Source organism: Bubalus kerabau, chromosome 22 (assembly GCF_029407905.1).
Source record: "Bubalus kerabau isolate K-KA32 ecotype Philippines breed swamp buffalo chromosome 22, PCC_UOA_SB_1v2, whole genome shotgun sequence".
In the NCBI taxonomy this organism is placed as follows: domain Eukaryota; kingdom Metazoa; phylum Chordata; class Mammalia; order Artiodactyla; family Bovidae; genus Bubalus; species Bubalus kerabau.
In genome coordinates this window covers 26261157-26281302 of record NC_073645.1, presented here as the reverse complement: position 1 = coordinate 26281302, position 20146 = coordinate 26261157, and the positions used below count along the sequence as shown (strand labels likewise).

The 20146-nt window shown below is 46.7% G+C and overlaps 1 protein-coding gene across 3 annotated transcripts in view; it reads right to left on the bottom strand.

Moving 5' to 3' along the window:
• CNNM2 (cyclin and CBS domain divalent metal cation transport mediator 2) overlaps window positions 1-20146 on the bottom strand; it is a 187695-nt gene continuing 167549 nt past the window's right edge. The window contains exons 5-8 of one of the 3 annotated variants that reach the window (XM_055560831.1): window positions 17570-17663; window positions 14396-14461; window positions 7111-7295; window positions 1-6460 (exon numbers count right to left, since the gene is read on the bottom strand). In XM_055560831.1, coding sequence (XP_055416806.1) covers window positions 6251-6460; window positions 7111-7295; window positions 14396-14461; window positions 17570-17663 — 555 coding nt within the window. In that variant the 3' untranslated portion in view covers window positions 1-6250. Of the gene's footprint in view, window positions 6897-7110; window positions 7296-14395; window positions 14462-17569; window positions 17664-20146 lie in introns of all 3 variants that reach the window. The other 2 variants (XM_055560833.1, XM_055560832.1) reach the window with 2 other exon arrangements.

Sequence of the window (20146 nt, the reverse complement as noted above, 5' to 3'; positions counted from 1 at the left end):
TGAACAGAAATCATCATTTATCTAAATAGAATAATAGAAATGAACAAAAACCTTTTAAAACAATCACAAAATTTACAAATAAATTGATACAAAATAAATAGATTGTAAATCTACAACATTGTTTGAATTATAAAATGCATTCGTTATGACAATCAGCTCATGAAACCTATACATGTCGTTTGTGCTTATTTAGGTTTATGGACACAGCTCTAGATAACTGTGTTCAGAAAACTTTGCTGCGCAAAGCATGAAATGTACACTATGATACAGTGAGTAAAGACTAAGGAGGGTGGAAATCAGACTCAAAGCAGGTCTTCTGTGAGGCGCCAAGGCAGTGCTGGCATTGGACCTCAAAACCAAGAAAAGGCATCTCAGAAGCCCAGGTGGGTAGGCAGCTTCCCTGGTGCACAGAGATGAATCCTGTGATCCAAGGTGGGAACTGGAGACCATCCCTGTTGTGGGGCCAGGCCACCAACCTGGCTTCGGAGTGTGGGAGTGGAGGCCCTGGCCTCAAAGCCATGCTGTACCACTGCCTAGAGAACAGACCCAGTCACCATGAAACCACCTCTAAAGTATTTCATGGAGGTCCCTGAAGAGGCCCTGCTGTGAAGTAGGAGACCTGCCTCCATCCTCATCTCAAAACACTTGCTGTCAGGAACAGAGGCGGGTCCAGTGAAGGGCCTGGCACGCTAGGACCAACATAAGAGCAGCAACCTGTTTAAGACGAAAATAAACAAAACTGCTCCTTCTCATCCACTCTGAAAGACAAAAGAACCCTAGGCTCCATGGATGAGGGGCTCGGGAACAGATCTCATCTTAGTCACAGACGAGCACTAACAGTAGAGGCGTATGTACATAATAAATAATAATATAAAATAAAGCATATACATTTGTGGACTTAAAGGACTCCGGAAACGAAAAGTCAATGGACTGACACACTCCACCTTCACAGTAGACTTTAGACATGGGGAGTAATGAACCAGGAGTGAGGCTGGGCTCTCTGGGCAATGAGAGGCCTGAGGCCTTCCTTTTTTCTCCCTCTCCCTTCTGCTCTGTGAGCCTGCAACCAGCTGTTTACACCCAACGGGCCTGGGCCTCCAGCTTAAAGGCAGGCACCCCAGGTCCTCCAGGTCCACACTTGATAGTTCTCTCCAGGGTAAGTCTGAAGAGGAATCTGGGCCCACTTCTCAAATGAATCCTTGTTGGTCAGATGTGGGCAAATGCCAGAAGATGCTGCCAATGAAGACAGTACTCTCAGTCATTCTTCCAAGTCGTTCATGTCTGATACCCAGTGGGTATTCAAACTTGAAAATGAGTACTCACTCAAGTTTTACAGTGCGTGTTGGATCTGTGTACATATAAACCTTGGCATGCAAACTCCTAGAACTTGACTCTCTTGCCACTTGGAACCTTTTGTTTCCATGCTGCTTCAAGTACAGCCCGATATTTAAAACAATTCTTCTGAGATGATGTCAGTGGCTCTAGCATATACAGAGAGAAAGCTCACTTGAGCCAAGTCAGCCACAGAAGTCTGCAAAGAAGGTTCCCAGCCCAAGATGGTGGGATGGAAAGCTGCCTCAAGTGCTGCAGCTGCTGTGAACTGTCCTCTTCCCTCCTGTTCTCAGGGCTGACCAGGGACTCCTGGCATCTCCAGACAGGGCAGGAGGAAGCCAGCTCATAAGCGCTCCCTGTAGGAAGGATGCCCGCACGTGCCGGAGGTGGAAGGCCCACCGTCACAGCCTTGAGCAAGCTTGGCTTGGGTGCCCCGCACATCCAAAAACAGAGGCAACGAACAGCAAATGAACAACATTCCCCAAACTCATCTCTTCTAACAGCCCACTCAAATACAAAAGAAATGTGGAAAGATAAAAATCTGCAAATGGCCCTGAGGTATAAAAATCCACTGAGTAGGTTCCTCACTGATAACGTTTACATGGGAAAAGTTTCTGAATTCCCAAATCACTTTCATATTGAACTCCTTAAATCCCCTCTAATTCTGCATTAACCTGCCAGCCCTCCAAGATGCCCTTGCTAGCCTGAAGCACCACTAGTCTGGAGGCCATAACAGAACCACACCTGACCTGGGACCAGAGCCCATGTCCTCAAGTAAGAAAGTGAGCAGTGGCACTTCAGAAAGCTCCACACCCTGAACTGCCCAGCTCAGTTTGGCAGTCCCCACCACTCTGCAAGAAAAACTATCTCCAGGATCAAAGTGGAGAGGGGAGTTGTATCCCGCCCTCGTGCTAACAAGGAGCTTGTGTCATGTGACATGCCCCAGGCCAATCCTCCCTGGTGGCCTCCTGCTTAGAATCCCAGGGAACAAGGTGAGCACCTTCCTGTGCCAGCCCAGGTGAGTCCTCTACCTGGACTGGGCCCTGGCGAACACTGGAGGGATACTGGTCTCCTGGCCCAGGGAAGGAGAAAGTGGTCAGATCCCTGGCTGGTTTTCAGAAGGTGACAGGGTTGGGTTTTGTTTCTGACCAGCCATGACACAGGCTCAGTGGGCCAGGGCCTACTTAGGTCTGCTCCTCGACTTGAGGTAATCTGAGGACAGAAGTTCATGGCCCCTGCTTAGCCCAAATTCCTGTTGCTTCATTTCCTAAGGGAAATGCACTTCTTGTATCTAGCACTGTTTTCCAAGACATGGAAAAGCTGGTCCTTTAACTGCATGGTACCAGGGACAGCACAGGTCAATATATTCACAGTTAATGTTCCATAATAGTGTGAAGTTTTACATTCAACACGTGCACAAAAGTTCCTTGAAATATTATTAGGAAATGGCAAGATGCCCTATTCTTCCCACCGAGGGAAGACAGTCCTGTCAGCACGGGCACTGAGCTCTCTTCCAGAAGTGAGGTGAGGAGGGAGGGGAGGAAAGTTACACAGGGTGCCCTTTCAAATTCAAATTATGTAAGATAAGAACCAAGGCTTAAGCTAACTGTAAGTTGACTAACATCCCAATTTCCATGCACAAATCTTAAGGTTCTGTTTTCCTAAAAGTTTAAACACTTGATTTTGGATGAACAGAGAATTAAAAGAGAGGGAACCTCTAAAGCACTAGCAAGTCTCATTTATGAAGAAAAAGCAGATTGTCCTGGAAACAACCTGGATACCAGAATCTAGTTCCAGGAGGAACATTCGGGATGCCGGAATGGCTGCTCAGGAGCAGGAGGTGGCCCTGTCTGGTCCCTCAGAGCCAGGGCTCGCAGCAGGGGCCCCGAGGACACTGAAGAGGACAGTGAGGCCCTGGGCCAGATGGTAGGGCTCCCACACGCTTCGGAACCCCGGGGCCTGTGTCTGCTCCTTGACCCACTTCCTCACTCACGCTTACAAACCCGGCAGCCCAAGGAGAGGACGATCCACCGGTGGTGCTAAGGACTAGCCACCACACATCAAGATCTCAACTATCTGAGGGTCTTTCTCTGCCCTGCTCCCGTTTACTTTACAGACACAAATTGCACAGACCTGCTAAGCCCAAGTCATTCTCCTGCTCGCCTGCCTCACAGAAGCAATGAGCCAGCATCTCTCCTTCAACAGCCTGAAGTTAGTTTCCAGAAGGAAAGTGGGGCCTGGAAGAGATATCTATCTCTCAGATGTTGAGTGTTACATCTGAAGGGTCCTAAGCTTTCCTCAAAGGAGATGTAACTGTTGCCAAATGTTAGCTTTCATTCCTTCAGGGACCAGACAGGACCTACTTGGGATTCCCTGTTGCTATAAAACAGTGTGAAAAATCAAAGGTAAAGAGTAGTTTATAGAAAATAAATACGAACTTGGGAGACTAAAATTTCATCCTCCAGGAGCCCCACGGCAAAGCCCTCTTGCCACCAGCTCCTTTAGAGAGGACTTTTCACAGAGCCACACTGAGCAGGTATGGCAATGTGGAAAAGTTATCCATTTCTCCCTGAAGCCAAGGAGCCAGCAGCTGGAATCCTCTCACCAGGGCTTTACAATTCTCAGAGGAGCAGGTGGACTCCAAAACAGATCCAACACAGTAACAGTGGTTCCAGAGGCTCCTTCCAGTGGCAACGTGCTGGAGACGGACTGTGTGGGGGGCAGATCGAAGCACATCGGCCAGGGGAAGCTGATAGGCGGAGATCCTGGAGGCCAGAGGTACCACGGCTTGGCAGCCTGGCCCCACCAGACCACTGGGACAGCAAGTACTGTCCTGGCCCAGAGCGTGGCCCGGGGGCTGGGTCAGAAACCTTCCCCAGCAAGGCCCAAGTTTCCCTCATTACAGGGCACTCTCACTTCTGCACGCCCCCCTACACAGACAATCCCAGTTTCCGAGTCACATCACGCTGGCAGTGTGCTCAGCTCAACGCATCTTAAGAAAGCAAGACCTTTAACCTTTATGTCAAGCCTGACGGTGGCAGTGCCATCCCACTGGTGGCATCTTGGGTGCTGGCAGCAGGCCACTCAGCCCCTGAAGGGGCACCCCAGTGACTTCTACCCAGTGAGGCAGTACTTCCCTCACCAAGGGACATGGCACCTTCTGGGAAGATGCTCCAGGACCGACGCACCAGGGGAAGCCATGTGCCGGGCACACATACGACACTGGAGCCACCGAGCTGCTCCCGGGGAGGCAAGCCCAGCGTGTTTCTGGTTCTTCCCCGACCACAGCTCCCACCCACCAGCGCCCAGCCTGGGGTGTACAGTCCTACCTGGAGGAAGGAGAAGAAACTGCTGCTTAGCCCCAGGGCTTCCCTTCGTGCAGTGAGACCCAATGGAGAAAACGCTATCTTCTTGCCTAGAGACTGGACACAGCGTGGACTGACGGGTCTACATGAAAACTGTGGTCAGTAGGAAGTCACTTCAGTGTACGAATGTTGCCCCCAAAATGCACATATCCCTTGGGTTAACACTTAAAACACAGCTAAGAGTTAAGAATTCAGTCATTCAAGAAATACCTCCTGACATTAATCTCACTACACGTGATGAATCTAGTATTAAAATAAGACAGACACACACATGAAATGGCCATGACACACATTTGGTTTCTGAATCCCTGTTTGGGGCCAAACTGACCCTGGCTGTTACAGGCAGCCTCTCTGGCATGGGCCGAGTCTGAGGCAGAGGCACAGAGCCCAACCCTGCTGGGCCCCATGGGCCCAGGGCTGAGGGGAAGAGGGACAGTTGGCTCCCTGGATGGGGGGGCAGGGGCTGGCAGTCCCCAGAGTTCCCTTCATGAGACACATGGGTCTGGACGTGCCTTCTCGGCGGGGCACAGAGCACAGCTGGAAGGTCTGACTGCTTTTCTAACAACCACATACCGTCCCAGCAGGAAGGGCAGGAGTGTGGACAACACACCTCGAGTTTACTCGAGGGCCCCGTGGAAGATTTCCATTTGGCATCTGTGTAGCAGCATCTTGGGTTAACAAGAGCAAGGCCGGGGGTGGGGTGGGATGACGGTGCTCTGGAGGTTCAGAGGGGGAAGAGGCTTGGCTGAGCCCGAGGTCCCAGGCTGGGGGAATGTTGGGGGGATCCACCCTGGCCTCTTGCAAAGATAAACCATCAGTTTAAAATTCATTAACATTCATTTTGGTGATAAAAAAAAATTCCTTAGAGTGGGAGCAAAATCACATTTCAAGCAAATGTTAAACCTTTCTGAGGGGAAGGGACACGGTTAAACATTAACTTAAAACAACACTGAGCTCAGAGAGGCAACTGCGGGTCCCTGTTCAGGCTCCACCGCAGGGCTGACAGCCTTCGCAGGTCTCTGTCATTCATCCTTCAGGTTCGACAGCGACACCCACTGGGGCACAGAGGAAGGGTGCCCCTCCCTGGGGCGGTGGGGAGGGAGGGCCCAAGGGAGGCCACTGGAGGGACAAGTCCATTCTCTAACGGTCACATCATGGGGTCACAGCAGAGTTCAGACAGAACAACTTACAACTCTGCAAAAGACACTTTTTAAAAACATGATCTCTCGGAAAAAAATAAATCGCGACAATTTTCAACTTCATGCAAATCGAGGGAGGAGGAGAGTGAATAATGATAAAAAGGTACAGCTGAAAAAATAAACATGATTCTATTTGGGCGGAAGAAGTTCATCTCCATAATCTTGAAATGCCACGCCCTGGCTGTCGACTTCCTGTCTCCGGTTTCCATGCCTGCCCTCCCCGGCCTCCTCTGCTGCTTCCAGGAAGGGGACAGAGTCTTTGGTGTCAGGACGTTGCAGGATGCAGCATGGCACACAAGCTCACACTAGTGGGATTCGTGGTCGGACGGCGGCCTGGTGAGGGGGCCGGGCACCCTAGATGGCGCCTTCGCTGTGCAGGCTGTGGTTGGCCTTGGTGTGTGTCACACAGTTCTGTTCATTGAGCAGGTTGGCCGTCTCATCCGGCAACCCATCGTGCAGCTCCGTAAGAGTCAATTCAATTTTAGTGTTTTCACTGTCTGAAGACTGAGGAGTCTTGTCCATCCGGGATGCCATCAAGGCATTTTGGTATTGCTGTCTTGAGATCTGGGGCCAGGAGATGGTACAGAAAACAAACCAAGATAATATCTTTAGGCTATCTTTTCTCCACATGGCATTATATTTATTATACCTTATATCCCCTGAAGGGCCCCAAGTAGCTGCCCTACGTGAAAACCATCCTTCAGTCACTTTGTACAGTTCACGTTGACTCTACGAACAGGTCAGTTTATACTGGTATAAGCTATATCCAAAGTTTGTCTCAAAATTCCACCCAGACTAGAAAATGGAGATAGGCTTCCATCAGCTAGAGCTGGCTCATCCCCTCAAAGCCATCTTTATTCCAGACTGAGAAAAAAGCTCTGTCTCAGGGGAGGAAGTAAGCTGAGGGTTCTCCCTAGCAAATCCTCCAAGTTTCTCAGAAGTCCGTGAAGACTGGCTGAAAAGGTTTCCTCTTTTTCTTACCATCTCCAGCTCTCATTCCCTGAAAGAGAAAGCTACATCTGATTTGGCAGCTCACTGGACAGAGCCAGGGAGATCAATGGTCTTCCCCGGCGGAAGCAGGGAGACAGGAGCTAGAGGCAGGGCCCCCGCAAAATGACCAAGGAGGGCTCCACGCAGGGGCCAGGGAGCCACCTGCTCACAAGGGAAGCAGACCTTCCCCTGCCAGGCCCAGCCGGGCCACCCTTCCCTCTCACCTTAACAAACTGGAGATCAGAGAGGGCTCGCACTGAGTAGTCAGGGATGTAGACCTGGAGGAATGCAGAGTTGAGCTGATTGTTGCTACTCCCCAGCGTCGGCGTTACCGCATCAATTCGGTCGCTGCGACTGAGAGAGTCTGAGTGATTCAAGCCGCACGGGCGAGGAGGTGACTTGTTTTCACCTGGAAAAGGAGGAAAAAAAAAAAAACCCAGATGCCTTTTAAGTGAGGTCAGATGTCACTCAAAGTCAGCTCTTTATTTTCCAAGTAAAGTAATAAACAAGCTCAGCTTCAGGGTCTCTGACAGCGTGCTCACGGCTTCTGCAACAGATTCCCAGCCCCATCCACATGAACACACCGAGTCTCCAATAAACAAAGACCCGTGGCTGCATGCTATGTCAGAGGAGGCGAGGCCCCAGACACAGAAGCTACTTGATAAAGGCCTGGGCTGCAGGAAGGCAGCACAGCATCATTTTGCCAGGAGCAAAAACGCTTGAGAATGTTCCTAAGTCAGTACGTGTTTTTAAAGGATCAAAATAGGTCTATCTGTTCATACTTCCCAGCCAAACCTGTTATTTTTGCCTCTGACCCCAGTAAAATCCCTGAAAGGGAGCCTCAGGACATCTCGCGATTTTAAGCACCACTCAGTTCAGTTCCGGAGAAGGCAATGGCAATCCACTCCAGTACTCTTGCCTGGCAAATCCCATGGACGGAGGAGCCTGGTAGGTTGCAGACCATGGGGTTGCTAGGAGTCAGACATGACTGAGCGACTTCACTTTCACGCATTGGAGAAGGAAATGGCAACCCACTCCGGTGTTCTTGCCTGGAGAATCCCAGGGACGGGGGAGCCTGGTGGGCTGCCGTCTATGGGGTCGCACAGAGTCGGACACCACTGAAGCGACTTAGCAGCAGCAGCAGTTCAGTTCAGTCGCTCAGTCGTGTCAGACTCTTCGCGACCCCATGAATCGCAGCACTCCAGGCCTGCTGTCCATCACCAACTCCTGGAATTTACTCAAACTCATGTCCATCGAGTCGGTGATGCCATCCAGCTATCTCATCCTCTGTCATCCCCTTCTCCTCCTGCCCCCAACCCCTCTCAGCATCAGAGTCTTTTCCAATGAGTCAACTCTTTGTATGAAGTGGCCAAAGTATTGGAGTTTCAGCTTTAGCATCAGTCTTTCCAATGAACACCCAGGACTGATCTCCTTTAGAATGGACTGCTTGGACCTCCTTGCAGTCCAAGGGACTCTCAAGAGTCTTCTCCAACACCACAGTTCAAAAGCATCAATTCTTTAGCGCTCAGCTTTCTTCACAGTCCAACTCTCACATCGATACATGAACACTGGAAAAACCATAATCTTGACTAGATGGACCTTTGTTGGCAAAGTAATGTCTCTGCTTTTTAATATGCTACCTAGGTTGGTCATAACTTTCCTTCCAAGGAGTAAGCGTCTTTTAATTTCATGGCTGCAATCACCTTCTGCAGTGATTTTGGAGCCCCCCAAAATAAAGTCTGCCACTGTTTCCACTGTTTCCCCATCTATTTCCCATGAAGTGATGGGACCGGATGCCATGATCTTCGTTTTCTGAATGTTGAGCTTTAAGCTAACTTTTTCACTCTCCTCTTTCACTTTCATCAAGAGGCTTTTTAGCTCCTCTTCACTTTCTGCCGTAAGGGTGGTGTCATCTGCATATCTGAGGTTATTGATATTTCTCCCGGCAATCTTGATTCCAGCTTGTGCTTCATCCAGCCCAGCATTTCTCATGATGTACTCTGCATAGAAGTTAAATAAGCACAGTGACAATATACAGCCTTGACGTACTCCTTTTCCTACTCAGAACCAGTCTGTTGTTCCATGTCCAGTTCTAACTGTTGCTTCCTGACCTGCATATAGGTTTCTCAAGAGGCAGGTCAGGTGGTCTAGTATTCCCATCTCTTGAAGAATTTTCCACAGTTTATTGTAATCCACACAGTCAAAGGCCCTGGCATAGTCAATAAAGCAGAAATAGATGTTTTTATGGAACTCTCTTGCTTTTTCGAGGATCCACCGGATGTTGGCAATTTGATCTCTGGTTGCTCTGCCTTATCTAAAACCAGCTTGAACATCTGGAAGTTCACAATTAACGTATTGCTGAAGCCTGGCTTGGAGAATTTTGAGCATTACTTTACTAGTGTGTGAGATGAGTGCAACTGTGCAGTAGTTTGAGCATTCTTTGGCATTGCCTTTCTTTGGGATTGGAATGAAAACTGACCTTTTCCAGTCCTGTGGCCACTGCTGAGTTTTCCAAATTTGCTGGCATATTGAGTGCAGCACTTTCACAGCATCATCTTTCAGGATTTGAAATAGCTCACCTGGGATTTCATTACCTCCACTAGCTTTGTTCACAGTGATACTTCTTGAGGCCCACTTGACTTCACATTCCAGGATGTCTGGCCCTAGGTGAGTGATCACACCATCATGATTATCTTGGTCGTGAAGATCTTTTTTGTACAGTTCTTCTGTGTATTCTTGCCACCTCTTCTTAATTATCTTCTGCTTCTGTTAGGTCCATACCATTTCTGTCCTTTATTGAGCCCATCTTTGCATGAAATGTTCCTTTGGTATCTCTAATTTTCTTGAAGAGATCTCTAGTCTTTTGCATTCTATTGTTTTCCTCTATTTCTTTGCACTGATCGCTGAGGAAGGCTTTCTTAACTCTCCTTGCTATTCTTTGGAACTCTGCGTTCAGATGCTTATATCTTTCCTTTTCTCCTTTGCTTTTTGCTTCTCTTCTTTTCAGAGCTATTTGTAAGGCCTCCCCAGACAGCCATTTTGCTTTTCTGCATTTCTTTTCCATGGGGATGGTCTTGATCCCTGTCTCCTGTACAATATCACGAACCTCCGTCCATAGTTCATTAGGCACTCTATCTATCAGATCTAGTCCCTTAAATCTATTTCTCACTTCCACTGTACAATCATAAGGGATTTGATTTAGGTCATACCTGAATGGTCTAGTGGTTTTCCCCAGTTTTTTCAATTTAAGTCTGAATTTGGCAATAAGGGGTTCATGATCTGAGCCAGTCAGCTCCCAGTGTTGTTTTTGCTGACTGTATAGAGCTTCTCCATCTTTGGCTGCAGAGAATATAATCAATCTGATTTTGATGTTGACCATCTGGTGATGTCCATGTGTAGAGTCATCTTTTGTGTTGTTGGAAGAGGGTGTTTGCTATGACCAGTGCGTTTTCTTGGCAAAACTCTATTAGCCTTTGCCCTGCTTCATTCCGTATTCCAAGGCCAAATTTGCCTGTTACCCCAGGTGTTTCTTGACTTCCTACTTTTGCATTCCAGTCCCCTATAAGGAAAAGGACCTCTTTTTGGGGTGTTAGTTCTAAAAGATCTTGTAGGTCTTCATAGAACCGTTCAACTTCAGCTTCTTCAGCGTTACTGGTTGGGGCATAGGCTTGGATTACTGTGATATTGAATGGTTTGCCTTGGAAACGAACAGAGATCATTCTGTCGTTTTTGAGATTGCATCCAAGTACTGCATTTCAGACTCTCTTGTTGACCATGATGGCTACTCCATTTCTTCTAAGGGATTCTTGCCCACAGTAGTAGATAAAATGGTCATCTGAATTAAATTCACCCATTCCAGTCCATTTTAGTTCGCTGATTCCTAGAATGTCGACGTTCACTCTTGCCATCTCCTGTTTGACCAGTTCCAATTTGCCTTGATTCATGGACCTGACATTCCAGGTGCCTATGCAATATTGCTCTTTACAGCATCGGACCTTGCTTCTATCACCAGTCACATCCACAACTGGGTATTGTATTTGCTTTGGCTCCATCCCTTCATTCTTTCTGGAGTTATTTCTCCACTGATCTCCAGTAGCATATTGGGCACCTACCGACCTGGGGAGTTCCTCTTTCAGTATCCTATCATTTTGCCTTTTCATACTGTTCATGGGGTTCTCAAGGCAAGAATACTTAAGCACCCTGGGAGACACCAGACCCCTTTAGAAGGTTTGATTAGGTTAGCTTAGGTGCTGGGGCAGTCTTCAATGAACTCTTTCATTAAAACAAAGTGAAAGGAAATCCAGGTGACTCTAAATGTTGCTGCTTTTAAAGGCACATTCACCATAGCTTCTGACACATTTCATTAAAAATAAAACCCACCTCCCCTCACCAAGGCTTCTTCCATTTTTGCTTTTCTAGTCAAACCTATTGCACAAATATCAACCGAGTGCCCACACTGAATTGCACAATGTCACAGGATGGAAGGGGACCTACTCTCCCATCTGATGGCTGGCTCCTCTTTCCAATGTAGTTCTGACTGGCTCTCAGCTGGTCCCACCCTTCAACGACTGGAAAGTCTGTCATCAGAGCCATCAAAATCTGCTTCCTCAACTTCAAGTGACAGCCTCTCCACTCTATGGAGCTCTACTGAGTAACTTCCACTCCTCTGCTACTTGGAATAGCCCTGAGGAGTCTGAAGATAATTCTCTGAAGTCTCTTCTTCTCTGGGCCAAATAATTCAACCATTCACCTCGTATTTTACCTTTCCTTAGCCTATCTGGACCACCATCTGAGAGACCATTGAGCAAAAGTCCCTGTTTAAATATGACAAACAGAACAAAACATGGCAAGTACCCAAGGAAGTTCCTATGATGGGTTCATTGTCTCCTAAAATTTTCATGTCACAACTTTCTCTACAGTTTTCATGTCAGGAGCCAATTTTCCATTGTTGGTCAAAATTAAATTCAACAGCACTTCCTCTTGTTGCTTCCACATGAAATATTAATAATTTATCAGATATCTTCTATTTAGCAGGTGACCTAACTTTGATCAGATGGCCCAACTTTGCTAAGCCTCAGATTCCCTATCTATAAAAAGCAAATAGTAATAGCACCCGGCTTATAAGGTCTGATGGTGAGTCAACATGAGATAAGGTAAAGCACTTAGCATGGTGTCTGACACCCAGCAAGTGCCGAGGAACGAGCACTTATAATAATAACATTATTATAGTCTTCCCCTGAAGCCCCACCCCAGACCTCTCCACGACTCTCCTACCCTCAGGATCAAGCTTCTCTGCACTCCTGGTAACTTTGCACAGGCTGACAGATGCAACCATCTGTGAAACAAGGGATCCCACTCTATCCCCAGGCTTTAGCCCCAGATCTACAGATACTTCTGAAATGGTGTTTACTTCTTTGAGTTTCAATTTAATGTTATGAAAACAAGACATTTGGGAATGTTCTGGCTGTCCAGTGGTTAGGACTCAGTGCTTTCACTGCTGGGGGCCCAGGTTCAGGGAACTAAGATCCCGCAAGCCGTACGGCACAGCCAAAAAATAAATTATAAATAAATAAATAAAAACATTTTAAGAGCACTTTTCTTATTTGATCAGACCCTGTGCGTTGCCCGATCACTGTCATGAGGCCTTCTGCTTCTCAGTCTCCTGTTACTTTTCTCCTGAGGAGGATTACAGGGCAATTTCTCTGGTCTCCCAAGGTATCTATAGACTCCCAGTTAGCTTCCTCTCAGCCCACAGACCTCTGTTTTTTGAGAGATAAACCCTCCCCTTTGCCAGGAAACCACTGCCTGGCATCACAGCCAGTCCAGAGCATCGACCGTTTTCCAGGACCTTTTCTGCAACTTAACAGAAACCAGCACGCTCACCTTTTATCAGCATGTGGTGAGATGTGCAAGTCTTCACACCCAAAGATAACAAAGACTTCAAGTTCCCACCCCGCAGGGCAGGTTTTGTTGCCAAATTTATGTGCCAAGGTTTTATGATGATAATTACCAAAAAAAAAAATCTATTTTAATTGCTCTTATGCCTTCTCAGAATTTTCTGTTTGTTTTTTTTTTTTTTTTGGTCTTGGCTTATTTTATTCATCCTACCCAGGAATCCTTTCATTAGCTAGTAAGCTAGAAAGACACAATCAAGAAACAGCCTCCTCCCTTAGACCCGTGAGGCTCTGTGAGGAACTTTGCAAAAAACTGGTGTAGTTTAACCTCCATTCATCAGGTATCTTATTATTGTAATGCCAGCAGCCCGAAGGCCTGGACCCTCAAAATGGATTTTCTTATGACTAGATCAGATGGAACAGGCTGAACTATGAAATCGCTAAGTTCTAAGAAAAAGTGAAACACAAACGACATTTCCAGGAGCTGCATCCAAAAGTCACTTTACTTCAGTATCTAGGACATTTTAAATCAGTAACAGATGCCAGCAAATAAAAGGGGAGAAAAAAAATACCAACATACACATAAATAAATATATGTTTATGTATACACATGCATGTATATATGTATATACGTATATTTGGTCAGCTGGTCGGATTCAAGCAGCCTGATTAGTATCTTACGGCCAAACACCCTCAAATCTTTTAAGAACAAAGACCTGAAAAATATAACGTTCCTTCTAAGACAAGTAAGTATTGCCTCCTTTACCAAGTATTGGCATTTCAGACTTTTGCTGAAACTGGATGAGGAGATACAAATTTCAGTCAGATTTTAAAATATAAGCTGTATTGAACAAAATACAGAAAAACTGGACTACCAAGTAGGAAAGTCCAGCAATTTTAATTAAAGAGAGATTAAACCTTTGCCGTTCCCTTTAGCAGCTGGACATATTAGGAAGGCATGACCACATTCTCCTGTGGGGCAAGAACCAGCAGCTCCTTAAGAATGTGCACTGTACTAATTTCAAAAAGAAGAAAGCGAGACAGGAGAAGTGGGGCCACCTGCCTGACGGAGGGTGGAAATACATGCACCTCGTTCACGTGGACGTCTGAAAAAAGGACCAAAGAAACAGGAATGCTGGGGCCTCCAAGGATGGAGAACCAAGGAAAGTTCACAGTCCTCCAGCCTTTTGGCTGAATGTGTTCTGCAGAAGAATCCTCGGGTTTGGGGCCTCTGCAGATTCCACACACCATGACTCTGCTGAGGTCACCCAAAGAACCAAAGGGCAGCAACGAAAATCCAAGGTCAGCGGTGTGGGTGGGACTTACAGAGAACACTGGTGACTCACGTTAGAACCACTCTCCTTTTCCCAGTGTCATCGCTGCTCATGTTTCAAGATTCCCTTCCCAGCTCCCAAACCCTCTCTGCCATCTGTTGAGGGCTAATGCTTTCCTGGGTAGCTCACTCTTAGGTCATAGAACCATGGACTTTTAAGAGCTCAAAGAAAAACTGAAAATGGCCTTAACCGAATAGAAGGAGCAGACCTGGCCAGGCAGGCTTTGGCGGGGTCAAGGGAGGCGATCAGAAGAATTATGAAAAGGAAACATGCAGAATTACCTGGAGAACCTGCTGCTAACAACTCTGTTCTGCTGACAACAAAGGTACGAGACAGGGACAAAGGAACTGAAAAATGGAGAAAAACAGGGTGAGACGGTTTCAAAAGGCAAGACAGGAGCTCTCTGTAATCAAGGGACAGGAGTGGATTCCTGTTCTACTCATACGAGTGTTCGGTTCCAGATATGCTGAAGCCTATATATTATATAAACCAAGAGAACACACACTGCTTTCCAGGAAGAGGAATATAGGGAGGCTGAAATCGGGAGAATTCCACTCACATGCTTCTTTACTAACCTAGAAACGTCTTAAGCCATTAATACCCAATTGCGGTTTATAGCTCAAAATGTGCTCTTAAGGACTTCAAACACAGCTAGCCACACAGACTGGGAGCTCAACCCATCATCTGCCCCAGGAGCATGACCCAAGACGCTTTTGCCAAAACACCGCGATGTTAATTCAGTGCACAGCCTACAGCATCCCCATCTCTGCCAAGCAATTAGTTATTCAATTCATTTACACTCTTAATTAGTCTGATTGTAACTTTGACCGGATTGTTTGAAATTGCCAAGTATTCCAAAGCAATTCAAAGTATCAGAGGAAGGTCCTGGGTTGGCCAAAAAGTTCGTTCGTTTTCCATAAGCGCTCACCCAAAAAACTTTTTGGGTAGCCCAATAAATAAAGAACATCATATGCAGATTTCCTGAGAGTGGCAGACCAAAGTCAAACAAAATGCCCTACCAGGCAGGGGTCATATTTCCTGGGCAGGTTTTTTTTTTTTTTAAATTGAGATATAATTTGACAAATAACTGGGCAGGACTTGATAACTGATTACCACAGGGTTTTCTAGGCAATCAACAATAACAAACAGAAACATTATCTTGAGATTACAATACTAATGCATCTCTCAATGGATATACAAAACCATGAATCCTAATTGTAAAGTCAAGTAAAATGCTGGGCTTTTGTAGTAAGCAGGATGCTAATTCTCATCCTTCTGGACATTTGCCTACTAGGTAAGGCTATTGCAGCTCCACATGCTTTCTGTATGGAAGGCCTGCTCTTCCTTTTCTGAATGCGATTTACCCCTGTATGAATCCATAGTTCAGTATGAACTGGGCTAATATTTAGGTTTCAAGAACTAGTAACCAATAAAAATGTACAACTTACATTTTTACAAAGAGGACTAGCTTTCTTTTCAAAGCCACCTTATACACTGATTCTGCTAACCTGGGGCTAACATGAGGATGGTTGCCAAGCAAGAGTCACGATCTCAACACCTTGTGTTAATATAAACATTTCCTCTTGTTCCTTAAAGGTTACAAAGCCCTTGTATGAGTATCACCACATTCTACTCTAACAATCACAGGAGATGATCTTATATCCTTTTAATAGTGAGGAAGCCAAGGGCATTTCTCAGTTGGGAGACCCATAAATGATGGAACTTAGGCTGTCACCCAGGTCTTCTCGACCTAGTTAAGAATGTCCCTGTCCTCTCACTAGCAGTGAAAACAGAAGATCATCTTCAGGTTTACAGCAGATACCTACTAATTATATGGGGTTCAACAGGCTTGTGCTCACACTGGGTGTCAGTTTGCACTTGACAATGGAGATGCTGGCCCATGGAACTCAGTAACCTGCACCAGGGCAGTGAGAAGATGCATGGGGGCAGGGGAGGCTTCAAACCTCAGAATTCTTGACCTTCTCTTGCTTTCTAACTGTAACATCTCTGGGTGCCTGAGACACCGTGTGACGCAGTAAATGAGGACCAAGGTCACAACACAGACTTGTCTGGAGACATCCCCTCCCCTTCATGGGTGATTTTTAAGTTTGAGGTTTATAAGGAAGGTATTTCCTAGCAACACAGCATGTCATTAGGCATTGTGACCACAAGGTGGTACTCCAAGCCCTGTTTACCTGCCTGCCCTGCTGTGCTGTGCTGACTCCTGTTCAGCTCTTTTTGACCCCATGGACTGTAGCCCGCCAGGCTCCTCTGTCCATGGGGTTTCTCCAGGCAAGAAGACTGGAGTGGATAGCCTATCCCTTCTCCAGGGGATCTTCCTAACCCAGGAACCGGGGTCTCCTGCACTGCAGGTGGATTCTTTACTAGCTGAGCTACCAGGGAAGCCCACCTGCCTGCCCAGTTAAAGCAAAGGAAGCTAGAGAGAGACTACTCAAGTCCCATCCCAGAGGTGAGCCAAGTCTCTGCAGCCACATTCCCATTAGCACAGGCCCCGCTTTCTGGCATTTTGTGTCAGAGAACTGGATTGATACCCTGAAGGCATACCCACCCTTACTTGGCCGACTTAACTGTCCAGCTCTCTAGTTAAGAAGAACTATAGGCAATGGATATGTATCAACAACCTCAATTATCCTCAGAAAAGTGAAAATTTAAAAAGTCCAGAATAGTTAACACCTAAAAGATTCAACAGTATCTAGTGGTGGCCAGGTGGACGTGAGGCAACTGGAACCCTCGTTAGCAGGGGCAGGCGTGTGGAAACTCCTCAGCCACTCTGGGAAACTGTCAAGAGCTATTAACACGGGCCCCAACATCCCGCTCTTACATATAGACCTGACAGAAGTGTCTTCACCAAGGGACATGTGCGGTGTTACTGCCACACAATTCACAGTTGCCTCCAACGTGAAGCTACCCGTGTCCACCGAAAAGAACAAACGCACTGGTGTATATTCACACTGTGGAACACTATACGGCCATGAGAAGAAAGACTGTAAGCTCGCACAGCAGTACAGATGAAGGTGACCAGGACAACCCTGGGTGGGAGAAGCCAGATTCAGTGTAATAATTCCACTGACCTGAAGTTCAAAAAGAGGCAAAACTCGTCAAGGCTCAGAAGTCAAGACAGTGGTTACTCTGGGGAGACAGTAACTAAAAGGGAGGGTGGGGTGTCGGGGGGTGGTTTCCTCTGAGGGTTGGTGATGCCCTTTCTGTCCCCTGATTTGGGAGTTGGTCTACACAGGAGAGCTGAGTTTGTGAAAACGCTCAGAGGCATATATGTACGAGGTGAGCAGTGTTGTTTGTATGCAACTTCAATAAAAAGTTCATAAAGTAAAGAAACAAGCATTGTGTTTAGCCAGCAGGTACAGAGATAACAGTGACAGTACAGGGCCTTATTTCCTGACCCCTAGCCCTGCCCTGAGGCTGACCAGGACACTCACCTGGGGAGGCTGTAAGGGCCATCACACCATAGTATGAAAAAGCACTGGCTTCAAACTTCATACCTTCTTTTCCAGCTTCTACTTCCACTTTCCCCTGTGAAAAGGAAAAAGGGAGCATTTTCAGCCTATTTATATGAACCTCTTTGTAAATTCTATGCAAGATTTAGTCCTTCCTCAGATTTTGGTCTAAATTCCTTTCCCAACAATACCGAGGAAGTAAAAAGCCTCAGGTAGTAGCCCTTTCCCACTTAAACAGAGGAGAGGGTTAATCCATCTTAAATATGAGAAACTGGATTTAGCTGGAGGTGCACTGGGGATGGTAGTCTGATGTTTAATTTCCATGAGTTCACTTAGTAGTCCACAGCACCCCAGTTTGTGGATTCAAGAGCCCTCCCAGGAATAGAAGAATGGGGCTCTTGCCCCATTCAAGGGGCAACACTGAGAAAGCACTCTGTGACCGTCATCCAGGCAGTCCCATGGGAGCCTGAGTCGGAGCAGAGTCAGGGTCAAGGGCCAACATGGTTTGTGACCATGAAACAAGGAGGACTAAACCAGTTCCTGAGGGCAGAACTCACTCTTCTCTCCCTATCATAGTCGTGACCAATTGAGCAAACACCCCGCAGGCCAATCCCTGGTCATCCAGACACCCAAGAGGCACCATAACACTATGGTACTCCTCTTGTCTTGGAAAAGCACCTTAAGAAATGTCTTTCCATTAGGACAAGACCTCTTCTAAGGTTCTTCCTTCTTTCCTTCCTCTAACTTGATCACAACTTCTTCACTCTCACCATTTCTTCTGGGACAGGCTGTACTTTACTTATTCCCCCAGCCTTAGGGGTCACCATAATCTTTTCATGGTAGGTGATATCAACATGCATTTTTCTGGGCTACCGGAAAACCCTCATATGCAAGTTGTATTCTAAATTTCTAAGCCAAGGATCAGGAAAGTTCTTACTCATCTTACCTGTAATTCTTGCCTCTCTGGTAAGAGTGTACCTTCATGGTACATCCTTTACCATGCAGAAACAAAACTTAAGCTACCATTTACTGAAGAGGAACTGTGCCAACAATCACACAGCTTTATTAATTCACTTAATGCTCACAATGCTATGAAGCAGACACAATCACCACCCTCATATAAATCAGGAGAACGGGGCTCAGAAAGATGAAGTGACCCAAGAACAAGCTCTTAATCAGTATGCTACACTGTCACCCACGAATCCAAACCCTCATCACTGTGATCACTCCCTTTTATTCTACACTAAATTCCCATTTATGGAAGTCTTTTCTCGAATCCCTTCCTCAGAAAACCATCTGTTGTCTCTCTTTTAGGTTTTCCTTCCCTCAATGGAAAATACTAGTTTTATCAATCTCCAACCAATTCTCTTGCTATTATACAAAATCAACCTGCAAACCAAAAGGTGCTAAAACCCTGACCACACAGGGTCCTATAGGAGAGGCTGTGCAGCCTTGTGAGAAGACAGCCTTTGTGCTCCAAGAGCACACAGTTCAGGTAAGGGGAGAGTACATGAAACGCCATGATACAAGGCAGTGAACAAAAATTCCACATAAGGAAAAAGACAAGAACACAAGGACTTCAGAGAGAGAGAAAAAAATTACTTTCTGTTCTTGTATAAAGACAAATTTTACACAGGAAGGAATATCTAAGGAGGTGTAGGATTTGAGCCAAGAGAAGGGAACAGTGTCAAGGAAGGTCAGAGGTGGGCAACAGCAGGCTCAGTGGGTTTACCAGGGAAGAAGGGGAGAGGAGTTTGAAGAGAGTTTGGTGAGCAGGTCGGACTATGGAGCTCCTTGAAGGATGGGCCAGCTCAGTAAGGTTCTTGAGAAGGTTTCAGGAAGATCAAGTCTAGATGTACACAAAGGCAGTAACTACAGGACTGGAAAAAGATCGCCATGAGAGGAGCCATGGATAAAGAATGAACATAATTTAGTGAAACCGTAAGGGAGAAAAGCATAAGGAGAGAAAGGAGGGGTGTCGAAAATTCCAAGAAAAGTTTGCTCTGAGTGACTTGAAGAACGGGGACTCCATGCATGGAGATGGAAACACTAGAAAGGGCAGTAATGGGACCTGGGAAGAGAGGACGAACACCCTTCAAGAAAACAAGACCTTTCGAAGAGCCCATCAAAAAGGTTGAAATGGAAGAACAAAGGTCAGGGAAAAGGTCAGCATTGGAGATGGGGATGTGAGAGAGAAGAGACAAGTGGGTGGAACGAGAAAAGGAGCAACTGCAGACCGTGACTGAGAGGAGGAGGAAAAACAGACAGAAGTAGAACCAGACGGCCGCATCACCACAGAGGCGCGGAAGAACCTCAGAGTGAACGGACGGATGACCGCATCACCGCCGAGAGGACGAGGGGAAGAACCTCAGAGAAAAGGGAGGGACGACCGCATCACCGCAGAGAGGAAGAGGGGAAGAACCTCAGAGTGAAGGGACGGACGACTGCGTCACCGCCGAGAGGACAAGGGGAAGAACCTCAGAGAAAAGGGAGGGACGACCGCATCACCGCAGAGAGGAAGAACCTCAGAGTGAAGGGACAGACGACCGCGTCACCGCA